Source organism: Taeniopygia guttata, chromosome 1A (genome assembly GCF_048771995.1).
Source record: "Taeniopygia guttata chromosome 1A, bTaeGut7.mat, whole genome shotgun sequence".
NCBI classification, from domain to species: domain Eukaryota; kingdom Metazoa; phylum Chordata; class Aves; order Passeriformes; family Estrildidae; genus Taeniopygia; species Taeniopygia guttata.
Window position 1 is genome coordinate 21,206,362 of NC_133025.1, and position 18,079 is coordinate 21,224,440.

The 18,079-nt window shown below is 37.1% G+C and overlaps 1 protein-coding gene across 4 annotated transcripts in view; it reads right to left on the reverse strand.

Moving 5' to 3' along the window:
- Positions 1-3,241: 3,241 nt before the first annotated feature.
- Positions 3,242-18,079, reverse strand: part of SPAM1 (sperm adhesion molecule 1) — a 35,922-nt gene continuing 21,084 nt past the window's right edge. For all 4 annotated transcript variants that reach the window (XM_072921062.1, XM_002190517.5, XM_072921042.1 and 1 more), the window contains 3 exons: positions 10,179-11,366; positions 8,573-8,662; positions 3,242-6,781 (listed from right to left, as the gene is read on the reverse strand). In XM_072921062.1, coding sequence (XP_072777163.1) covers positions 6,077-6,781; positions 8,573-8,662; positions 10,179-11,144 — 1,761 coding nt within the window. In that variant the 5' untranslated portion in view covers positions 11,145-11,366 and the 3' untranslated portion in view covers positions 3,242-6,076. The remainder of the gene's footprint in view (positions 6,782-8,572; positions 8,663-10,178; positions 11,367-18,079) is intronic.

Sequence of the window (18,079 nt, forward strand, 5' to 3'; positions counted from 1 at the left end):
TAAAGTTCTGTTATATTGTTCTAAAATCAGTTCTATCTTTGCAAAACGGTATGATTATAAAAGGCATTCTTCATTTTACATACTGTTTGGTAATAGAATATTGTATGTGAACATATTGCTGCCTTGCTACAATTAACAGCTCAAAGGACATTTGTTTTCATAGCTAAAAGCTATCCTGTTATCATGTGTGGCTGTAGACAGACAAGCCACTTAATCTTTCTGGGAAAATTTAACCACTAATAAACTATTTTACTTTTCTGTCTTTTCTACTGAGTTTTACACACTGCAGGACCACTTTGGCAGAGCTATGGGACCATGCACCGCCAGCTTGTTGAGTCTTCCAAGCTCTGAAGGGATAGCAAAGCAGCTTACTCCTTTGCAGAGTCTTATTTGTGCTGTAAAAATTTGTAAAAGTTATCTTATGTTTCAGGTAACAATGCTGGGGATGCAATAAACACATGGTCAGCAAAATGACTTCAACCAGCACTGTATATCCAGATCTTTCACATTTGGGGAGAAGGTATTTGAGACTCAGATTTGTAGTTCAGAGCACTACCATTATCTGTATTTTAAGAACACATTTTAGTGACAGCTGAAGAGCATAGAATGATTATGATTGGAAAAGACATCCAAGATCCAAGATTGAGTCCAACCTTTGAATGATCACCACCTTGTAAACTAGACCACAGCACTAAGTGGCACTTTCAGTTGTTTCTTGAATGCTTCCAGGGATGGTGATTCAGCCACCTCCCTGGGCAAATGTTAAGGAGAGGAAGCTTTCAGCTGAATGAAATCTTCAGAGAAGAGACCAGGAGAAAAGGTAGTATCTCACTGGTATATTCAGGTTTGTCCTGATATACCAGATGTTTGGGGAAAAAAAACCTTTAGAATCAGTTATTTCTGCTAGAGAGGCACTACATTAGGGAATGACTAGACATCTTTTCTGTTTGTAGGCCAGAGTGAAGCAGCTCTTGCTGAAGGGAACAGAAAACCGTGTTGAACTTCTTAGTGAGATACCCACCAGCGTCTGCATGTGTCATTTGTGCCCTCTGCTGGCTACAGCCCCAGAGGCTCTAGTATGTGCCCTAAATTCTTGTCAGGCTCTGGTGAGGAAAAAGGTGAAGCAGGATTTCTGTAAGGACTGTTAAAGTGGCAGATTAAGGTTGTTAACTCAAAAATGCTGTGATTTGGATACTTAAACTTGGTATATGCAGTTCTTGCTGAAACAGTACATAGGATTTACAGGCAGCCTAAGTCTGTTATTAGTCCAATGCCCTTAATTACTGGCTGCCCCAGGAACAAGGTACTTTGTACTCTGTTGTGACATAAACCATATTATTAGTTGGGGACTTTAGGGTGCCCTTAGCCTCCCTTTAAATGGGTGGTTGTTTTGTCCCTGCCTCAGGAAATCATCACTTGACACAGGCAAGCTGTTTCTTGTCTCAGCCTGCTGGTAGCCTGAGGGAGCAGTGTGGTCCATGAGACTGCTAACATATGGTATATTTCTTCTGCAAGATTCTGAAGACTTCTGTTGAATAAATATATTTCCTGATATGAAAACAAAGGCAGAGACAGGTGATTGCATATTGTCTAGAGCCCACATATATATGGTGCTTAACACCGCCCTCTGGAATTGTGTGCAGAGCCAAAATGTCAGTTGAATATATAAAGTAATGATCCACATTAATTTTCATGCTGTCTGTTTGTGTCTGATTTCTACTCAATAAAATACCTTATCAGTTATAAACTAAGGCTTATACAAGTATACACTGAAAAATGTCATCTAATTACTACTGACCAAGGAGAACTGTAATCAATATACCATGATGGTAACACATTAGTGAACATAATTAAATCCAAAGTTATTCCCTTAAGGATGTTAATATTGATAGGTGCCCCTTACCTTATTGCTCTTTACTTCCTTATATATAATAAGGGGACAACAATGTGGGAAGCTTTTGTAGTCCTGAGTGTCAGGGAAGACAGGAGTAGCTGCAAGAGTACTGGAACAGCTACATGAAAGAACTATTATGTAAAGACCCTGATCCTTGACTGGTATACACAAAAGCTTAGAATTTATCTTGAATGCAGTATGTTTACATCATCATCATCATCATCATCATGAAGAATACTGTGAAGCAGGATTAATTTTCAATGAAGTACTTTCAGAAGAACAGGGAGGTCTGGAATAGCTGGACTTTGGGAATGATTTAGAAGTGGTAAGGGATGAAGTTAGACTAGTAAGCTTTTTGAATCTGTTTCCAGCCATCAATACAGTGGCTTTCAGTAGCACAGGAGAAAAATTTACAAGAACTAACAACAAAAAAAAAAATTCTTTAGGAAAGATGAAATAATTAAATAAAGCAGTATTTTTTTAAGACACACAATAAACTTTTTTTTTTTTGTATCAATGTTATTTTTTTGAAATGAACCTCATTACTCCAACTTGAAGTCTCAGGGTGTAATTTTGCTGGCTACCTGCCAGTGCAAAAGAGCTGGCACAAGCACAGTGTGAAAAAATCTTTCAAGTAAGTTTTATGTGTGTATGCCTAAAGAATGGAATTTAGTTGCCATCTTAAAAAGGTCATCAGTGCTCCATAATTGAATGTGTTTTAAAATTATATAACTGTCTCTGCTGCCTTGTTGTTTGTACTGAAAGGTGATGGGTAGGTACATGTAGAAATCTGTCTGGAAGTTGTCTAAAACATATTGCACAGCTCTGAAATCTTCCATAAAATTATTTGCTGATATATATATTTACAACAGGATATTCCAGTGTGATGCAGGGAATAAAGCAAATTTTGCTGAACTCTTCAGGATTCTAGTCACATCCTAGGCTGTCTACAAAGTGATCTTACTGGCCTCTCAAAACATCTCTCCCTGTTGTTATTTTTACCAAAAAAAACCCAAAAAAAAAAACCTGTAAGGTGATGATTAGACTATGTTTTTATTCTATTCAGATTCTTTAATTGCCAGTTGCTATCTCCCTTTGAAGTAGGAATATCTTTGTATGTCCCAGAATAAGCAACACAAGAAACTAGATCCAGGTTATTCAGATAGAGAAGCAGAATTTCAATTTAAATTCTAGCATAATGTCAACACATCGAAAGAGGGTATTTAACAGCTTTCACTTAAACAGACTCTTTCATCAAACCCACTTTGCATCTCCCTGTTCCTAAGTATTGCCAGCCTGAGGTTTCTCTAGAAAGGATAAATACAAAATGATGAATGGCAATCAAAGTGAACTGTTCCTCTAGTGTTTAATCTTTTCAAAATTACAAGAATGCAAGAAATTAAAATTATAAGGCTAACTTATGATTACAGGCAATACAATGAATAGAAGAAAGGGGTCTTTGGAAAGGGGTCCACTATAGGAGAAAATAAATTTGGCTTTGAACATATGACAGTCACCAGCAATACAAAGCATAGCATCCCTTTCCTTCTTTTTTCCTTTTACTCTGTGGAGACTCATTGACTCCATGGTGACTCTATCACAGAATACAGGTAAGACAAATATACTAAGAGAAAAAAAAGGAAAATAATATATTTGGAAAATACTGTAATTTAACACATAGCAGACCTAAATCCTGAAGTCTGTAGGACTGAAGGCATGAATTGCAGATACATGTAGGTAATATAAATAATCCTGAATGAACATTTGAAAGGTGGTAGGCAAACCATTGTGTATCAGAGCACAAGGTAGATAGCTACTTACACATGCAGCTTAGGAAGGCACAGTTCATTGCAATAGACTGCTTTCCTTTCATCTTCCTTTTACTTTTCTGGTCCTGGCTGTTCTCAAGAAAAAAAAAAAAAATGGGTTTGGATGAATAGGTCTAATATATCACTTAGTGTGTTCTTTTATCTTTACAATGAGCCTTAAGCAAAGGTTGTCAATATTAAGTAACAGGTAGATAAAAATGTTGAATGGGAAGAGGTTGGTCTGTCCACATTCCCTACTGCTTCACTCTTTCATTTCTGTAGTTCACTTCCTCTGCATCCATTGGGAGGTCCTGGGGGCTCTGTTTCAACTCTTCTGTGATTTTGTCTTCTCATTCCTCCTTCTTGGTGATTTCCTGCTTGAATAATCAGAAATGTTTTGCTTGCTGTTACCTGGCTGATAATCAAAAGTATTCATGGCAAGACTTGCAGATATTTTGAACTTGCAAGCTGTCTTACCACAAAGTGCTACAGATCCAGTATCTCTCAGTTTAGCCATGTCAAAGTGTTGTGAAAAAAATATAATTTCATATAAGTCATACAAGTTTTGCTAAGGCATTACCAGTGATGTTTCCAATTTTTAGAAACCATTTGATAGTTACCACAAATGCAGTTAAGGGAGTTCAGGCACAGGAGTTTTGATACCATGCCTTGTCTTTGCCCAAGATGAAATAACCAATATCAAAGCTGCAGTGGAAAAAAACCATGTTTTGCATGAGTGATCAAAACCAGATAGATTCTTTTTTGCTGAACAATCTGCTGCATATATATTTTTTTATTCATGATTCCACTTGGAACATTAATGGCAGAAACAGCTTTGACTCGTGGACTTATCACTGTAACTGGGATGAGAAAATTGCTACTTCCTCTTGATAACTTGTTGTTCAAAAGCCAGAAAACATTATTTCTCCATATTAGGTCTAAAGGCTTCATCTATTTTTCTGCATCTTTGTTATGACCAACAACCTGCAAATTCAAAGAAAATGGATATAATAATATGTGTTTTCTGCTAGATTAAGGAATGAACTTTTTATAAGTAAATGGCCACTATATTGAAGTCCTGGTTATTTTCATTAGTGAGGCAGGCCATATCTGTGAGAGGTGGTGAATTATTTATGCAGATCATGCCTGGCTCTAGGGAGATTCTTAGTGTATTCATACCAGCAGCCCCACTTCACCCATCAGAAGGCCAACTGTCTATTAAGCATCTGACATACTAACTTGAAAAGGTTATTTTATCAAATAAACTGCAGCTAATTGCTTTTAAATGCTTAAACTGACGATATGTTAATCATAACTAGACTCCTGATATGGTACCGGGAGTAGTTTTCTTCTGAGGTATCTCTGCTACTTTCACACTGCTTTTGGCAATGGAATAGTATTAAGCAAATATTTTCAGTTCTGTCAGCAAACTGAATAGGAAGGGTGGTCCTGAGATTGCCTAAGGTCCCCAGTGACATTTCTCTTTCTGCCTCCACTCCTGGGTTTTCCTAAGGAGCAAAATTGTTTTCACCAGAGAGACTCCTCAGGAATAACAAGGCATACAGTCCCATGCACAGAATTTTGTCCAAATGGCACATACAGCCCTATCCAGTTCCTAGGGATGGCTGGATGGAGAAACTAGGACTGGTGACCTGTGCTGGCAGGGAATGCACAGGCAGAGCAGATGAGTTGTGAGTATCTGCAAGACAAAAAACTGGAAACCGAGAAAGGCACATATGAAGTAAGGAGGAGGGTTTGTGAGAATAAAGAATAAACTGATACAGCTCAAATTTAAATAATGAAGCTGTAATAGTCAAAGTCAACATTGACACTGAAATTAGAACTTTTTGAAGAATTACAAATATATTTAATTAAAAGAAAAGCTATTGCATCCCTAAAGGTTTTGTGAAAAGTGGAGGAACATTACATTCATCAGATAAATTTTATGCTGCAAAGATCTAAAGTTAAGGCAAATACTTTAAAAGATAATTCCATTCATATGGAGTGAAATTAATTCTTGCTTAGATCATCAAACCTGATGACTTGTTTTATATATTATATATTTAACTGTCTTAACTTGAAATACACAAAACAGCATTGTCAACCATTTTTACTTTTATCCAAATATAATGGTCAAAAATGTAAACTGTAAAAAATGCTTCTTATTCTGGATTATCCTCTCATATAGTATAGTCAGTATATACAGACCAATATATTTTTGGCACAGATAGTAGTTTATAGAACTAAACTGAATAAATACATTCAAGCTGAAGTGGTACCCTTGGATTAGAAAAGGTTACCTGATACAGATAAGACCATAAGCCTTTCTGGAATTATTTTGTTTGTTTGTTTTGTAAATAAAACCTTTAAAATTTCAAATATAGTCAGGAAAAAGGATATTCTCACTTTCATGGATCATTTGTATTAAGGCTCTCAAAAGGAGAATTAAGTGAAACAGATTAAACATCCTTATCTTATAGGATGAAGAACTACTGAAAGTACGAGTATCATTTTCTTCTAAATCATAGCTACTGGCAGCTGTAACAGTGTTATATTCTGCAGTTGTTATATTAAGTATATTATTTCCAAAGGTAGATTGGAAATCTTCTACTTCAGGATGTGTAGATAATGTCGCCTTACTCTCAGAGGTAAATGAAAATGCTGTTCTGTTAGACAGGATCTTTTCTTCAGAGGCTTCTATGTTAGAAAGTGAATTTGAGGATATCTGAATGCAAATATCTTCTGAAATGCAAGCATGGAGGTAATGGATGTCATTTATATCAGCTCTAGGTTCACAGCTGTGCCCTGCATAACAATGGCAATCAAATTTTTCTATGAATGTTTGCAGATCCTGATATGATGGCTGCCCTTGTAAAGTGTATTTTCCATCCTTTGTCATTTGAATTGCAATATTCTCAGGGTTCAAGTGAAGATAGTCACTGGAATTCCATTTTTTTCGTGCACAAGCACCAGAGTCTTGGCATAAAACTTGGCTACATATTCTGGCTGCCATTGTGACGTTGATGAGGTATGGGGTCAAAGTCCTCCTAAGGTAGTTGTCCAGAGTTCTACAGGTGTTCTGTGAAAAGAGCATTATATCTCCACAGTTTAGTATGGAAACCATTAAAATGCTGTCATTCTAATAACAGTACCACAGTATATGTCTAAAAATGTTTCCCCTGAGGATTTAATAATATCTATAAGTTGTTGTCGGAAGCAAGTTTATCTGAAAAGCTCTTATAAATTTTAAGGATCTTAGCAAATTTATGTTGTGTAGTTGCTGGAGATATTACAGAAAGCAGTTAGATCAGAAAGCAATTGTCTTTAAGCTTTCATTTTATCTCTATATTTCACATAGCTTTTTGAATCAGATACATTTAAAAATGTTTCATGAAGACTTGAAGTTCCTTTTTAAGTCTTATATAGTTTGAATGGGTCTGGGAAAAAAGCTCTCACTTCTTCAGTCTGAACTAATACTTTGTCTATCAAGTAGTCTCTGAGACTTTTCAGCTTTCCCCTGACCTGAATAACTTGGCTACAGGGTAGGGACCTTTCATGGCATTTTTAAATGAAAAGAATTGTGGTTGGATGGTCAAATTGAAGGTATGCTAAGACAACTGATCATTCTAACTGATCATGAAATTGGCATATGTTCTGTGCATTCTTGGCACAGTTTAATAACCAGAAGGTTTGGGAGCTCTCTCTGTGTCTGACATTATGGGCATTTGCCCAATACCACATGTAGCTACTCCCAGCATTTATACCCATGGAGATCACTTTGATGAGTCTAAGATATATGTAGGGGTTTTTTTGTTTTCTTTTAGGTATATATAAAAATGCTTCCAAGAGATTTTGGTTGTTGCAAAAGTGAGGCTTACTGTAATATTTAATTGCTGAAATGCTAGTGACTGTGAAAGCTGTAAAAAATCAGGTACAATTAGTATACAAATACATAGTCTGACTGAGCTGTGGAGAGTTCTTTTTTTCTCACAAGAATCTCAAAATTAAGACAATAAAAGTTGCTGCTCATGTGTGTTCTGATATCGAGATAATGGGCAGAAATCTTCCAGGTGCTACTGATATCCTTTCTCAAAGGCAAGCACATACAAATAAGTCAAGGTAGGATGCTTTGGGGAAAAACAACCTTACAGAGCTGTGGAGGTGTATTTGGCCATGCTTTCTGTGAAAGGTCTGGCAGGGATGATTTTGGTTCTTTGCGCTCAGAAGACTCCACAAGAGTCTTCCCATACAATAGTTTCTTAAATCTAACTTTCCTGGAAGTTAGAACTACCTGGAAAGAATTATGAGAACATCCTTGTAACAGTTTCTCAGACTATGTATTTCCCTTCCTAAAACAAAGTAGAGTTTTTTTTCTTCTGATTCAGATGTTTCATACAATGAAATTAATCAAATTTGCAATGCACAGAACAGGCTGGGGCTAAACTTTTACAGGCTGACTTCTCCTGTTGTTGCCAAGTTCACCACTCCAAAAAGCAGAAGGGTTTTCTAAAAATTGTTCCAGGCAAGCCTACATAATTTTTTCCTTACCTCCCAACTAAAATAAAATGACTATATAGTAATTCTTTCTTATACTAATTAAACAAGTGCTAACTTGCCTATGGTTATCATAGTGAGTTGTCCAGTTACCCAGAGTCAACAGAACTGAGACACTGAAAGATTGAACTCTTGTTCTGTGTAGCCAATGATGACTTTAATAAGCCTCAGATATGCTTGGGTTTTGACAACAAGAAACTGCTGGCAATATGGAGTCATCATTTTAAAAGTAGAAGATGTAAATGATCATAATGCTTTAAATCCTTTTCACTTTATTTCTCCTTTAAAATTTCATATAATAATTGATCTAGCATACCTTATTTTGTGTTAAATTCATATCACCCCAGATCACAATTCCAGAAGCACCCAGCGCAGCAGATTCTCCAATGGTATTTACCAGGTCATCCTGAAGGAAAATATGCAAAGAATCATACAAATGTAAGTAACCTATAATATAAGGACAAATGAAAAAATATAGTAAATAACATATCCAAAATAACTACTTTGAAGACAGCAAGCAATGATACACAATCCAAATGTCTTGCTCTCAGTTGCACAACTTTATCCTGGAATTGGATTGCACAGGTGATACCAGAAAACGATGCCAACGATATCCAATTTATATATGTCATCTGGTTAAAAAAACAAGGCTGTAAAACTGAGCCAGTGCTTAGGCATATCACATACACTCCTCCAGCCATGTTACAGCTTATTTGAATTGCCTCCTGGCTGCTCAGAGTTGGTAGCAACTGGTTTCAGTAATGCCGTGGGATAAAGATACTGGAAAGCACAGCTTTTTTTTTTTTTTTTTTTTTTTTTGGTTTTTTTCTTTTTTTTTAACTTAATTTCTGTTACCAGAAATGCTAAAACAGAAAAGTAGCAAGAGAAAGAGTTTTCAACAGCAGGAATCTCCCCTTTCGAGAGAATGTCTCTAGTCTTTTACAGAGATTGATTTGGAAAATTTATTTCTGTTCAGTTCTCCTTTTAGCATCTACTATTAGCCTAGTCCTAGCAAAATGTTAAGGTCTATTTGGGATGGGAGTGGACTATGATAATGAAAAAAACAATTAAAAAGCAAGTTACTGTAGGGCACCACACACACACACACACACACACACACACAAAAACAATAGTTAATATAAAGACTATAGGATTTATTAATTAGGATCCCAGCAGGACCCCTGACAGCACCCCTTGCTCCCTGAACGTATTCACAGAGCTCGGGACAACGCTTGCTAATGCTCTGTCCGGAATGTGGGAGGGCACCAGATAGAATGCCATCACCAGGACTCTAAATTCCCCTTCCTCATGGGCTGGAACAACAAGAAGAGATTCACCTCAGAGTGGTAATATCTCTGATAGGGTGGGTGTCTATAAAAATGTGAAGGGAAAAGTATGGCCAGAACTGTAATAAGATGATTGGATTTTAATCAGAGACTAACCTTAATTAACTCATGGCATGCTCAAATACAATTTTTGTACTTGAGTACAACTGAGGACAGATTTTTTTTTGCCAGCTTTAAAGACTATTTAAGGAAAGAAAGACTCCGTTTACTGTATTTTTTTTCTTATAACCTAAAAAGCGAGTAGTAGGTGAGCACAGTATTACTACTTCTCTTTGCAAGACTTTACTTGTATTTCTTTCTTCTGACCAAGTGTGCTAAATATGTTTTCTTAGTGTTGTGATATTTTGTTACATGTGAGTACAACTCAGAGAATAAAACACTATTTGATAAATATAATGAGAAAGGTTTGACCTCTTAATGTTTCATTTGGTCAAATTTCTTTGGTGGATTAATTTAATTTTTTAGACAAAATTGCACACTTCTTTCTGACGCAAGTTAGTATATTTGCTAAATAAGTGTCACCTGGTAATTTCTTGCCATATACATTTGAATTATTTAAGGTCTAGCTTCACTCACCTCAGAGAGATATTCCTCATAGACATCTGTGAATACTGGACGTGTATATACAAAAACTGGAAGGGGATGACTAGAGTTAGCGACATAGGAAGTTCTAATGGCTTCTTGAACTCTGTTGCGAACAAAGAGTTGAGCATTTCTAGAAGATTTTAAGGCTGTCTCTAGATAAATAGATGGATAAAGTGCTGTGCTTTTCTCCCACAACCAGTTAAGCTCATTGTTTCTTTCTATTTCAATATCTAAACAGGCTCCTGTATAATTGTGTGGGTTTTGTTTGTAATCATAGTTATAACAGTCTGGATAAAGGTAATATCCCCACAGGCGATTTGGTTTTGTTTCTATGCCCAGCTTCAAAGTTTCCAACATAAATGATTTTGCTGCAAATTCAAATTCCATTTTAGCTATAGTTCTGGATTCAGCTTCGGATATACTCAAGTCTCTCTGCTGAACTAGCTCAATGGATTCTTGTCTATAAATATCTTTTGATCCCCAGTTCCTTATCCACACAGGTCTCCAGTTTTCCCAGTCAATGACAGCCAATCCAAGCTGTTCATCTGAAGGAATGTAGAACTGGATGTCCTCTCTGGCTTTTTTTAAATGATTCTCCAGCAGTGAGAGTTGAGGGAGTCCTCCATTGAATGCCTCTCCTGTGATTTCATTTTTGTAAGGGTAGTAGCCAATCCTGTCTGGATAGAAGAGAGTGATGTTTTGCCCAACAGATGTCTTTAGTGTGCTTCCAATTAGAGGAAAAAAATTCATGTCCAGCTGCACTCCAGTCCTTTCAGTGCAAAGTTCTGTAGGAGCATTCCAGATAGAAAGGAAAGGTGAATTAGAAAGAAGTGGACGAGCTCTTATGTTCAGAGATGAGCAGCAAGAAACTAGGAGAGTGGCAAACACCACACCAGATGCTACAGGATAAGTACAGGTAACACAGATGCCAAAACTTTGCAGTCTTACAGTTTCCATTGTAGTATGTGCAGTGACATTAGGTGCTTCTGATCAGACTGAAATTAAATGCTCTCTGGGTGTTCAGAAGGTTGGTAGTCTGTCAAAAACTTTATTGTAAAATATATTTCTTCAGATTAATACCTATTAAGCAATACTCCTTGGATGCAAAATAGGGGTGTCCTTTTTACAAGGCTCTGTGTCATTTCAGGCTGCAGGAAACTTTCCAACAACTTCTCAGACCTAATGCAGAAAAAGAAGCAAATGTGAAGTAAGAAATTATAAACATTTCATTTCTAACCTTGAAACAAGTACCATTTCTTATTTTGAATATATTGTAATGGTTGAATACAATTACCCTTTGAAGGAAAAGAACAATGTACAACCATAGAGAAATAAACTGTACTATTCCACTGTCAGTTTTATGCCTATAACTTAGATTTAAAAGAGGCAGTAGAACAGTGTACAGTGGCTCATAGATCAAAGTGCTCAGAAGTAGTCCAGGCTGTGTCAGTTACTGATGTCTGTAAAAATGAGCAGTTTCACAGTGACTTCTCTTAATCAACAGCATTGTATATATAATATTTCTCACCTACATAAAAATAAAGTTCTGATCCTTCATTTGTTAGTTTTACAGAGTCCTTAAGGGAAAATACAAGATAATATAAAACAAACCTGGGCTGCTTTACACTTGCAAAAAACCAATCAATGGATACTCATTTAGCTCAGTGAGCTAAATGAGTATCGTAGGCACTCTATCTTCTGTCCAGGCCTCTTTTAAACAGGCCCAAACACCTGTGAATCACTTTGGTATATGGCTAGCTATATGTTATTTCAGGCCATTTGAGATGTACAGATTAAGTGGCCCTGAGTCAAAGTCTGCCCAGGGGTGCAGTTCATTAGGAAAGCTGGGGCTGTCCATACACCCACAGTGTAATCACATTTAGTGGTGATAGCCTCAGTACAGGCATCAGCTTTTACACAGAATCTCACTAGCTAAAGCATTCTCTGTGCAGTAACTCCTAAATCTACATTCTTTCTGATTTTGAAATGGATCAGACATGAATCTGTCACTTCCTGCAACGAGGCAATAGAGTATGTAAGCATACAGATAAGAATGTACACAAAATTATAGGGGTCACCATGAAGTTGGCCATGGAGTGGCTGGCAATGTAAAATCTCTAAGGACAAATTCAAGAAAAAAAGCAAATAATATTTTAGTTTGTATTTATTGAATTCAGCCAGGAGTGGAATCTGCAAATTTTTGTGTAGAATCAGCGGATGGACTGAAATCTAACCAATCATGCAGGTATTTCATCATTCCACAGCTGCTGATGTGATAACGAAAGAAACTCTGCCAAGAGTCAGTTTTGTAAACTATACTTAGATTGTAGATCCAATTACCAGGAAAGAAGGTGTGCCTCTGTTAATTTAAATTGCTTATAGAGCAGTACCTCATTTGCATGGCATCTGCTTGATGAAACTTGTAGAAAAGCTGTCTGCATGCATTTCACACAGCAGGGAAAAACCATCTCTCCTCTGAGCTAAACAATTTTGGCTCTCTCATGTCTCCTCATATGACAAATGCTATAATCCCTTATTCATCTTTGTAGCAATTTGCTAGATTTGCTCCAGTATGCCCTTGCTTTGTTGTACTGTGAAGCTCAGAGGTGGACACACCACTCCAGATGTGGTATCATCAGTGATAAATAGAAGGAATAAACACCTTGCTTGGCCTGCTGGTGGTGTATATTCGTGTTAATGGCACCCAAAAGGTTGTTGGTCTTCATTGCTGCAAAGATTCATTATTCAATCCAATCAACTTTGCAGAGCCTACTCTACAACTTCATTCCAGCCATTCAGCTCACAAGCCTGTACTGGTGCATGGGGTGATTCCTCTCCAGTTGTAGGGCTCAATGTTTTCAAATGTTTGACTTCATGACGTTCCTGTCAGCCTCTTTCTCTGTGGAGGTCCCTCTAAATGGCAGTATGATCCTGTGGCATATCAACCATTCCAAAGTCTGGATTATCTGTAAACTTGCCACAGGAACACTCTTCCATTGTTCAGATAATTAATCAGGATGTTATATAGTATTGGACTTAGTATGACGCCTTAGTGTACATTACTAGAAAGAGATTTCCAGCTGGACTTTGATGGGCCTCCAGCTGTACATCTTGGACTGATGTCAACCCTTTGAGCCTGACAGTTTGGCCAGTTTTCAGTTTCACTGTCCAGTTATCTAGCTTGTACTTAATCAGTGAGGACATTACAGGAGACTCTGTTGAAATCCTTGCTAAAATCAAGATCAACAGTATCCAATGTCTCCCCTTGTCCACCAAGCCAGTTATCCCTTTAGAGAAGGCTGCTACATTGGACAGGCCTAATTTTCTCTTTGTTAATCCATGCTGACTATTTGCAATCACATTCTTGTTCCTAATGTAAATGTTTTCCAGGATTATTTGCTTTCTCAGCCTCCCAGGGTTGGGGTGAGGTTGGTCTGACCAGCTTATAGTTCTTTGGATCTCCTTTTTTTAACCTTTTTAAGAAAGGAGTTAGATTTGCTTTCTTGCAGTCTTTGGAAACTCCCCCAATCACTGTGACTATTCAAAGATTATCAAGAGTGACCTTACAATGACATCAGCACCTTCTTCAGCACATACCATTATGTCCCATAAACCTCTGTGTGTCCAGTCTGCATAAATGTTCCTGACCCTGATTGTCCTTTGCTACTGGATCTCCTGCTAGCTCCACTCAGCACTAGGCCCACATTTTCTCTTGTCTTCTGCTGCTACTATACCTCTAGAAGCCCTTCACGTTGGCCTTCACACATCTTGCCAGATCCACCTCTAGGTGGGCTCTGGGTTTCTTAACCACATCCCAACAGCTCAAATAGTATTTCTTGTTCACTTGTCCCTGCTAGTACCTCATGTGTGCTTTCTTTTTATGTCTGAGCTTTGCCAGGAGATCATTCTGCCATTTCTTGATTTCCTGAATGGAGACTTTTGAGCTTGGAAAAGGTGATTCTTAAAAATCAGTCAGGTCCTGGACCCTTCTCTCCAGGGCCATCTCCCAAGGAATTCTTCCAAGCAGATTCCTCTAGAGTTCTAGATGCCAAAATGTGCTTTCCTGAAGGCAGTGTTTATGATCTTACCATTTACTTTGTTGCCTCTTTTCAAGATCCTGAACTCCACCACCTCATAATCACTACAGCCAAGACCCAGCCTCCATGTTTCTTCTTTGTAACTATGAGGTACACCACAGCATCTCACTTCCTGGCTCCTGCATTATCCTAAGTGACTCTTCCTGAGAGAATACAGCGGGAGACTTCCAGGACAAACTTAAAGAATTCGGTACTGAAATGCTACAGAAACCTTTTTCCATTTATGCAAATACAGCTTATTCAAATTAAATAAATTTTCACACATAATCAGCTGATGCACACCAGCATTTGCCAGGATAGTGATCTTTTATGTTATTGGTTTGATCATAAGAAAGTGGGAAGGCCTCAGAAAGAAGCTGTAAGAATAGTTTGGATTTACTGTTCCTCTGTTCCTCGTTTGATTACAAGACATTTCTTGTCCCTGTTGAAGTCAGAAAACTGCAGAACATAAATTTTATTATTTGTTCCTGTAAGGTTTTTTTAATGAGTGGATTTCAGTAAGAGGCTGACAATGTAAAGGAAAAGAGGAAAACATTGTTTGGAATGTTACATTTACTGGTTTTGCTAGAATTTTTTTATTATTGGCTAATCATGCAAAGTTAAATCTAACAGTTTGTTGGGAAATGTTTTTCCTGCAAATCTTACTGTGATGTACTCTACTGGGTATGAGTTAACAGATTATTTTATGTGATAGTTAAAAGAATTGCCTTCATCCCAGCCTAACAATGACAGCTCTGATAAATGTTACTCTCTTCAGTCTCCTTGATGGTGGTCTAAATGAGTTGACTCAGAAAGCTGCCCTTGTTCTTGTCAAAAAGTCAATTACTTGACAATATATTAACGGTAATTGTTCATGGTATCCCTGACTGGAAGTACATATTGATGGAGCCTTTTGTCTAGGGAAAAAGCTTTGACTTCAGATTTTCCCAAATCTAGCATTTGTAAAGGTTAAGCATTACAGGAAATCATATTAATTTTCTTGGCTTAATTATTGCATCATTTTTCACAGCATGAACTGCACTGCAGAAATCCACATGGTTGAAAGTGCAAGTGTGCTTTTGTGTTTTGGTAACTACACAGTCATAGATTCAGGCCATGCCACATGTCCCTGAAAAGGTGGACTCTGAAAAGGTTCCACTAGACCAAAGACAGTCTGAGAACAAAAAGGGAAAGAAGTGTTATAGATACCCTTGAATTTCACACAAATCCATGTTTGTTGCCCCACAAGTGGATTGGTGTATTGCATCAAAATCACTGTTCATACTGTTTGGCTTATGTTGAAAACTTGCCACTAAACATTAAAGTCAGATCTGCTAATACTAAACTTAAGCCAATAAACAAAAAGAGTATCTGATATTCTTATGTTAATAGTGTTAGTTACACTTACTGAATTTCAAGCAAAAGTCTGTAAAGTCTTGCACTTTCACTGTTTTAGTTTGAACACACGAAAGCAGGTGTGCTCTTCATGACTTCTAAGGCAGAAGGTGAGTGTCACTGAACTGTGCTATCTTCTGGAACAACAACATGTAAGAACACTTGCAGTGCCACTATCATTAGTGTAGTTATCATTTTAGATTACAGATTGCATACCTCTCATGTGTTTATTAACTGTTTCTTTCACCACCAGCAGTATGATATTGCCTATTAATTAATGGCACAATGACAAAAAAAAAAAAAATATACTGGTGTGTAAATTGGCTGGTGTTTTCCCTATGCCAAAGAAAATATAGATATAGAAGTCAGCATGTAGAACTGCAGTTTTTTTACGGGACAGAAGAATCTAGCTCTTTAAATCTATGCATTTAAGTCTTTAAATGCTTGAGGCTGTGATGTAAGGTATATGGCCAAGTATTCAGATAGGACCAGAATATTTAAGGATTTATTCCTTATTCTTTTGTTTTCATGTAAACACTAGCTACTTCAGTGTAGAAATAACTCTTGATGTTACAGACAAAATAAGGTATTAGAGAGCATAACTTAAGTTCTCAGGAAAAGTTGTTTTGTATTGTCCTTTATGTGAAGGTTACAAAAATGTAAAGTTGTACAGATGTCTAAGGACTCAATTCTAGTTTCTGTGAAGATGTCAGCACTGATTAAGTCCTAAGGAGAGATAGAACATACTTCTGAGGAGCAGACTAAGTATATATTAAATGTCAACATATTTCTACTTGGAAGAAACCTGAAGGAGAATCCAAAGCACTTTTTAAAGTTACCAACAATACTGATACAGCCATACACAGTTTCTCTAATCAGGCCCTAATCAGCCCACACTGCTGGGAAAGGGCTGTCCGAGGTCACACGTATTTTTTATAGATCACTGGAAAACAATCAATGTGTCTGGAATCTGTTCTGCTGTCCTTGGATGACCCAGTGGTGCTGCTGTGGAAAATGGCCCTGTTCCCTTCCATTCTATTCTGGAGGGGTCTTTCTTCTGGATGAGGGAACAGTAACCTCAAATTAAACCCTCCTGCTCTTTTTATAGATGCATGTTCTGGCTAAAGGCTGTTTGTTCATTACAAACAAGGATCAGAGTCATGAAACATCCGCGGAAGAAAGGGAAGAATAACGTTGTAGTTGTATTGCAGTCCCCATTTGTGTAATTTTGCCATTTCTTAAAGAGGCAATGACATTCAGTTAATACAAACATACACGAATATTGTGATGATAACATGAACATTTCTGAGGAATAGAAAACTGCACAGAAAGAAGATCCACCTCTGGAAGTATGCGCCATCTGTGCTGCATAGCTGATGGCAGGTTTAACCTGTGAAGGGTGATATTTGCATAGAGGATGGCCTCATTGTTACAAGTGCATTAAGCTTCACATCTCTGTAAAGTCAGAATTTGGTAAGCACTGATCTTGACAGTGGTTTTAAAACTCCACTCTTTTCAGCAGATTCTCCTCAGCTGGGCTAAAGCAACTGTTAATGAGGCCACGTAATGAATTGTTGAGGTTGAAAATACTACAGCTGATATAGAGGAGAGGAAGGGATTTTTATAATTAGGTACATGAACCAGCAAAACGGGCTGGTTTAGTCAGCATGTCTGATTTAAGAGATGCTTGTCAAACTACACCCCAATGCTGTGGCTGTCCTTATCATCAAGAACTGCCAAATCATCTCTTTCATCATTGGTTACTCCCATTCCTGAGTACAGGCCAATGAGTACAGGAGGACCTGAAAAAACCTCTTGAAAATTTCTGCCAGCATTCCTGACTGTTGCCTGTGGAAAAAAACCAAAACACGCCCGTGATGTAAAGATCAGGAACTGAGCATCCACATTGTAGACAACCCTCCTTAAAAATACCTATGCAAAAGTAGCCAAACAACTTTTTAATTATTTAAATGAGTTACAGATATGGTTTTACCTCATTTTATTTAAATTATTTAAAATTTTTTACTAAACTTACCCAATTATTTTCATACTCTTATGATGACTGCTGCAGTGTTCGAGGATTACTTTCATGTATTTCGTAAAATATCTATACTTTTTATTCTCTTTTTTTTCTCTTTCAAGTTCTAATTCTTAATTTTATAAAAATTCTTAATGCCGTAACAGCCTCTTAATTGATGTTCCAGTTTGTTTTTTAGCAAGTTAGCCAAATAAACTACCTGAACACATTTCCAAGAGTACTTAGAAAAATTTCCTTTGCTGTATTCTGTATAAATAGATTTGGTAGAACTTGGATTTTATAATGACAGTTTTCATTGCAGAGGAATCAGGGACAAAATAAAGAGTTAATTATATGTAGCTATAAAGTAATTTATCTCACTAAGACTATCCTGAAAAATGTTA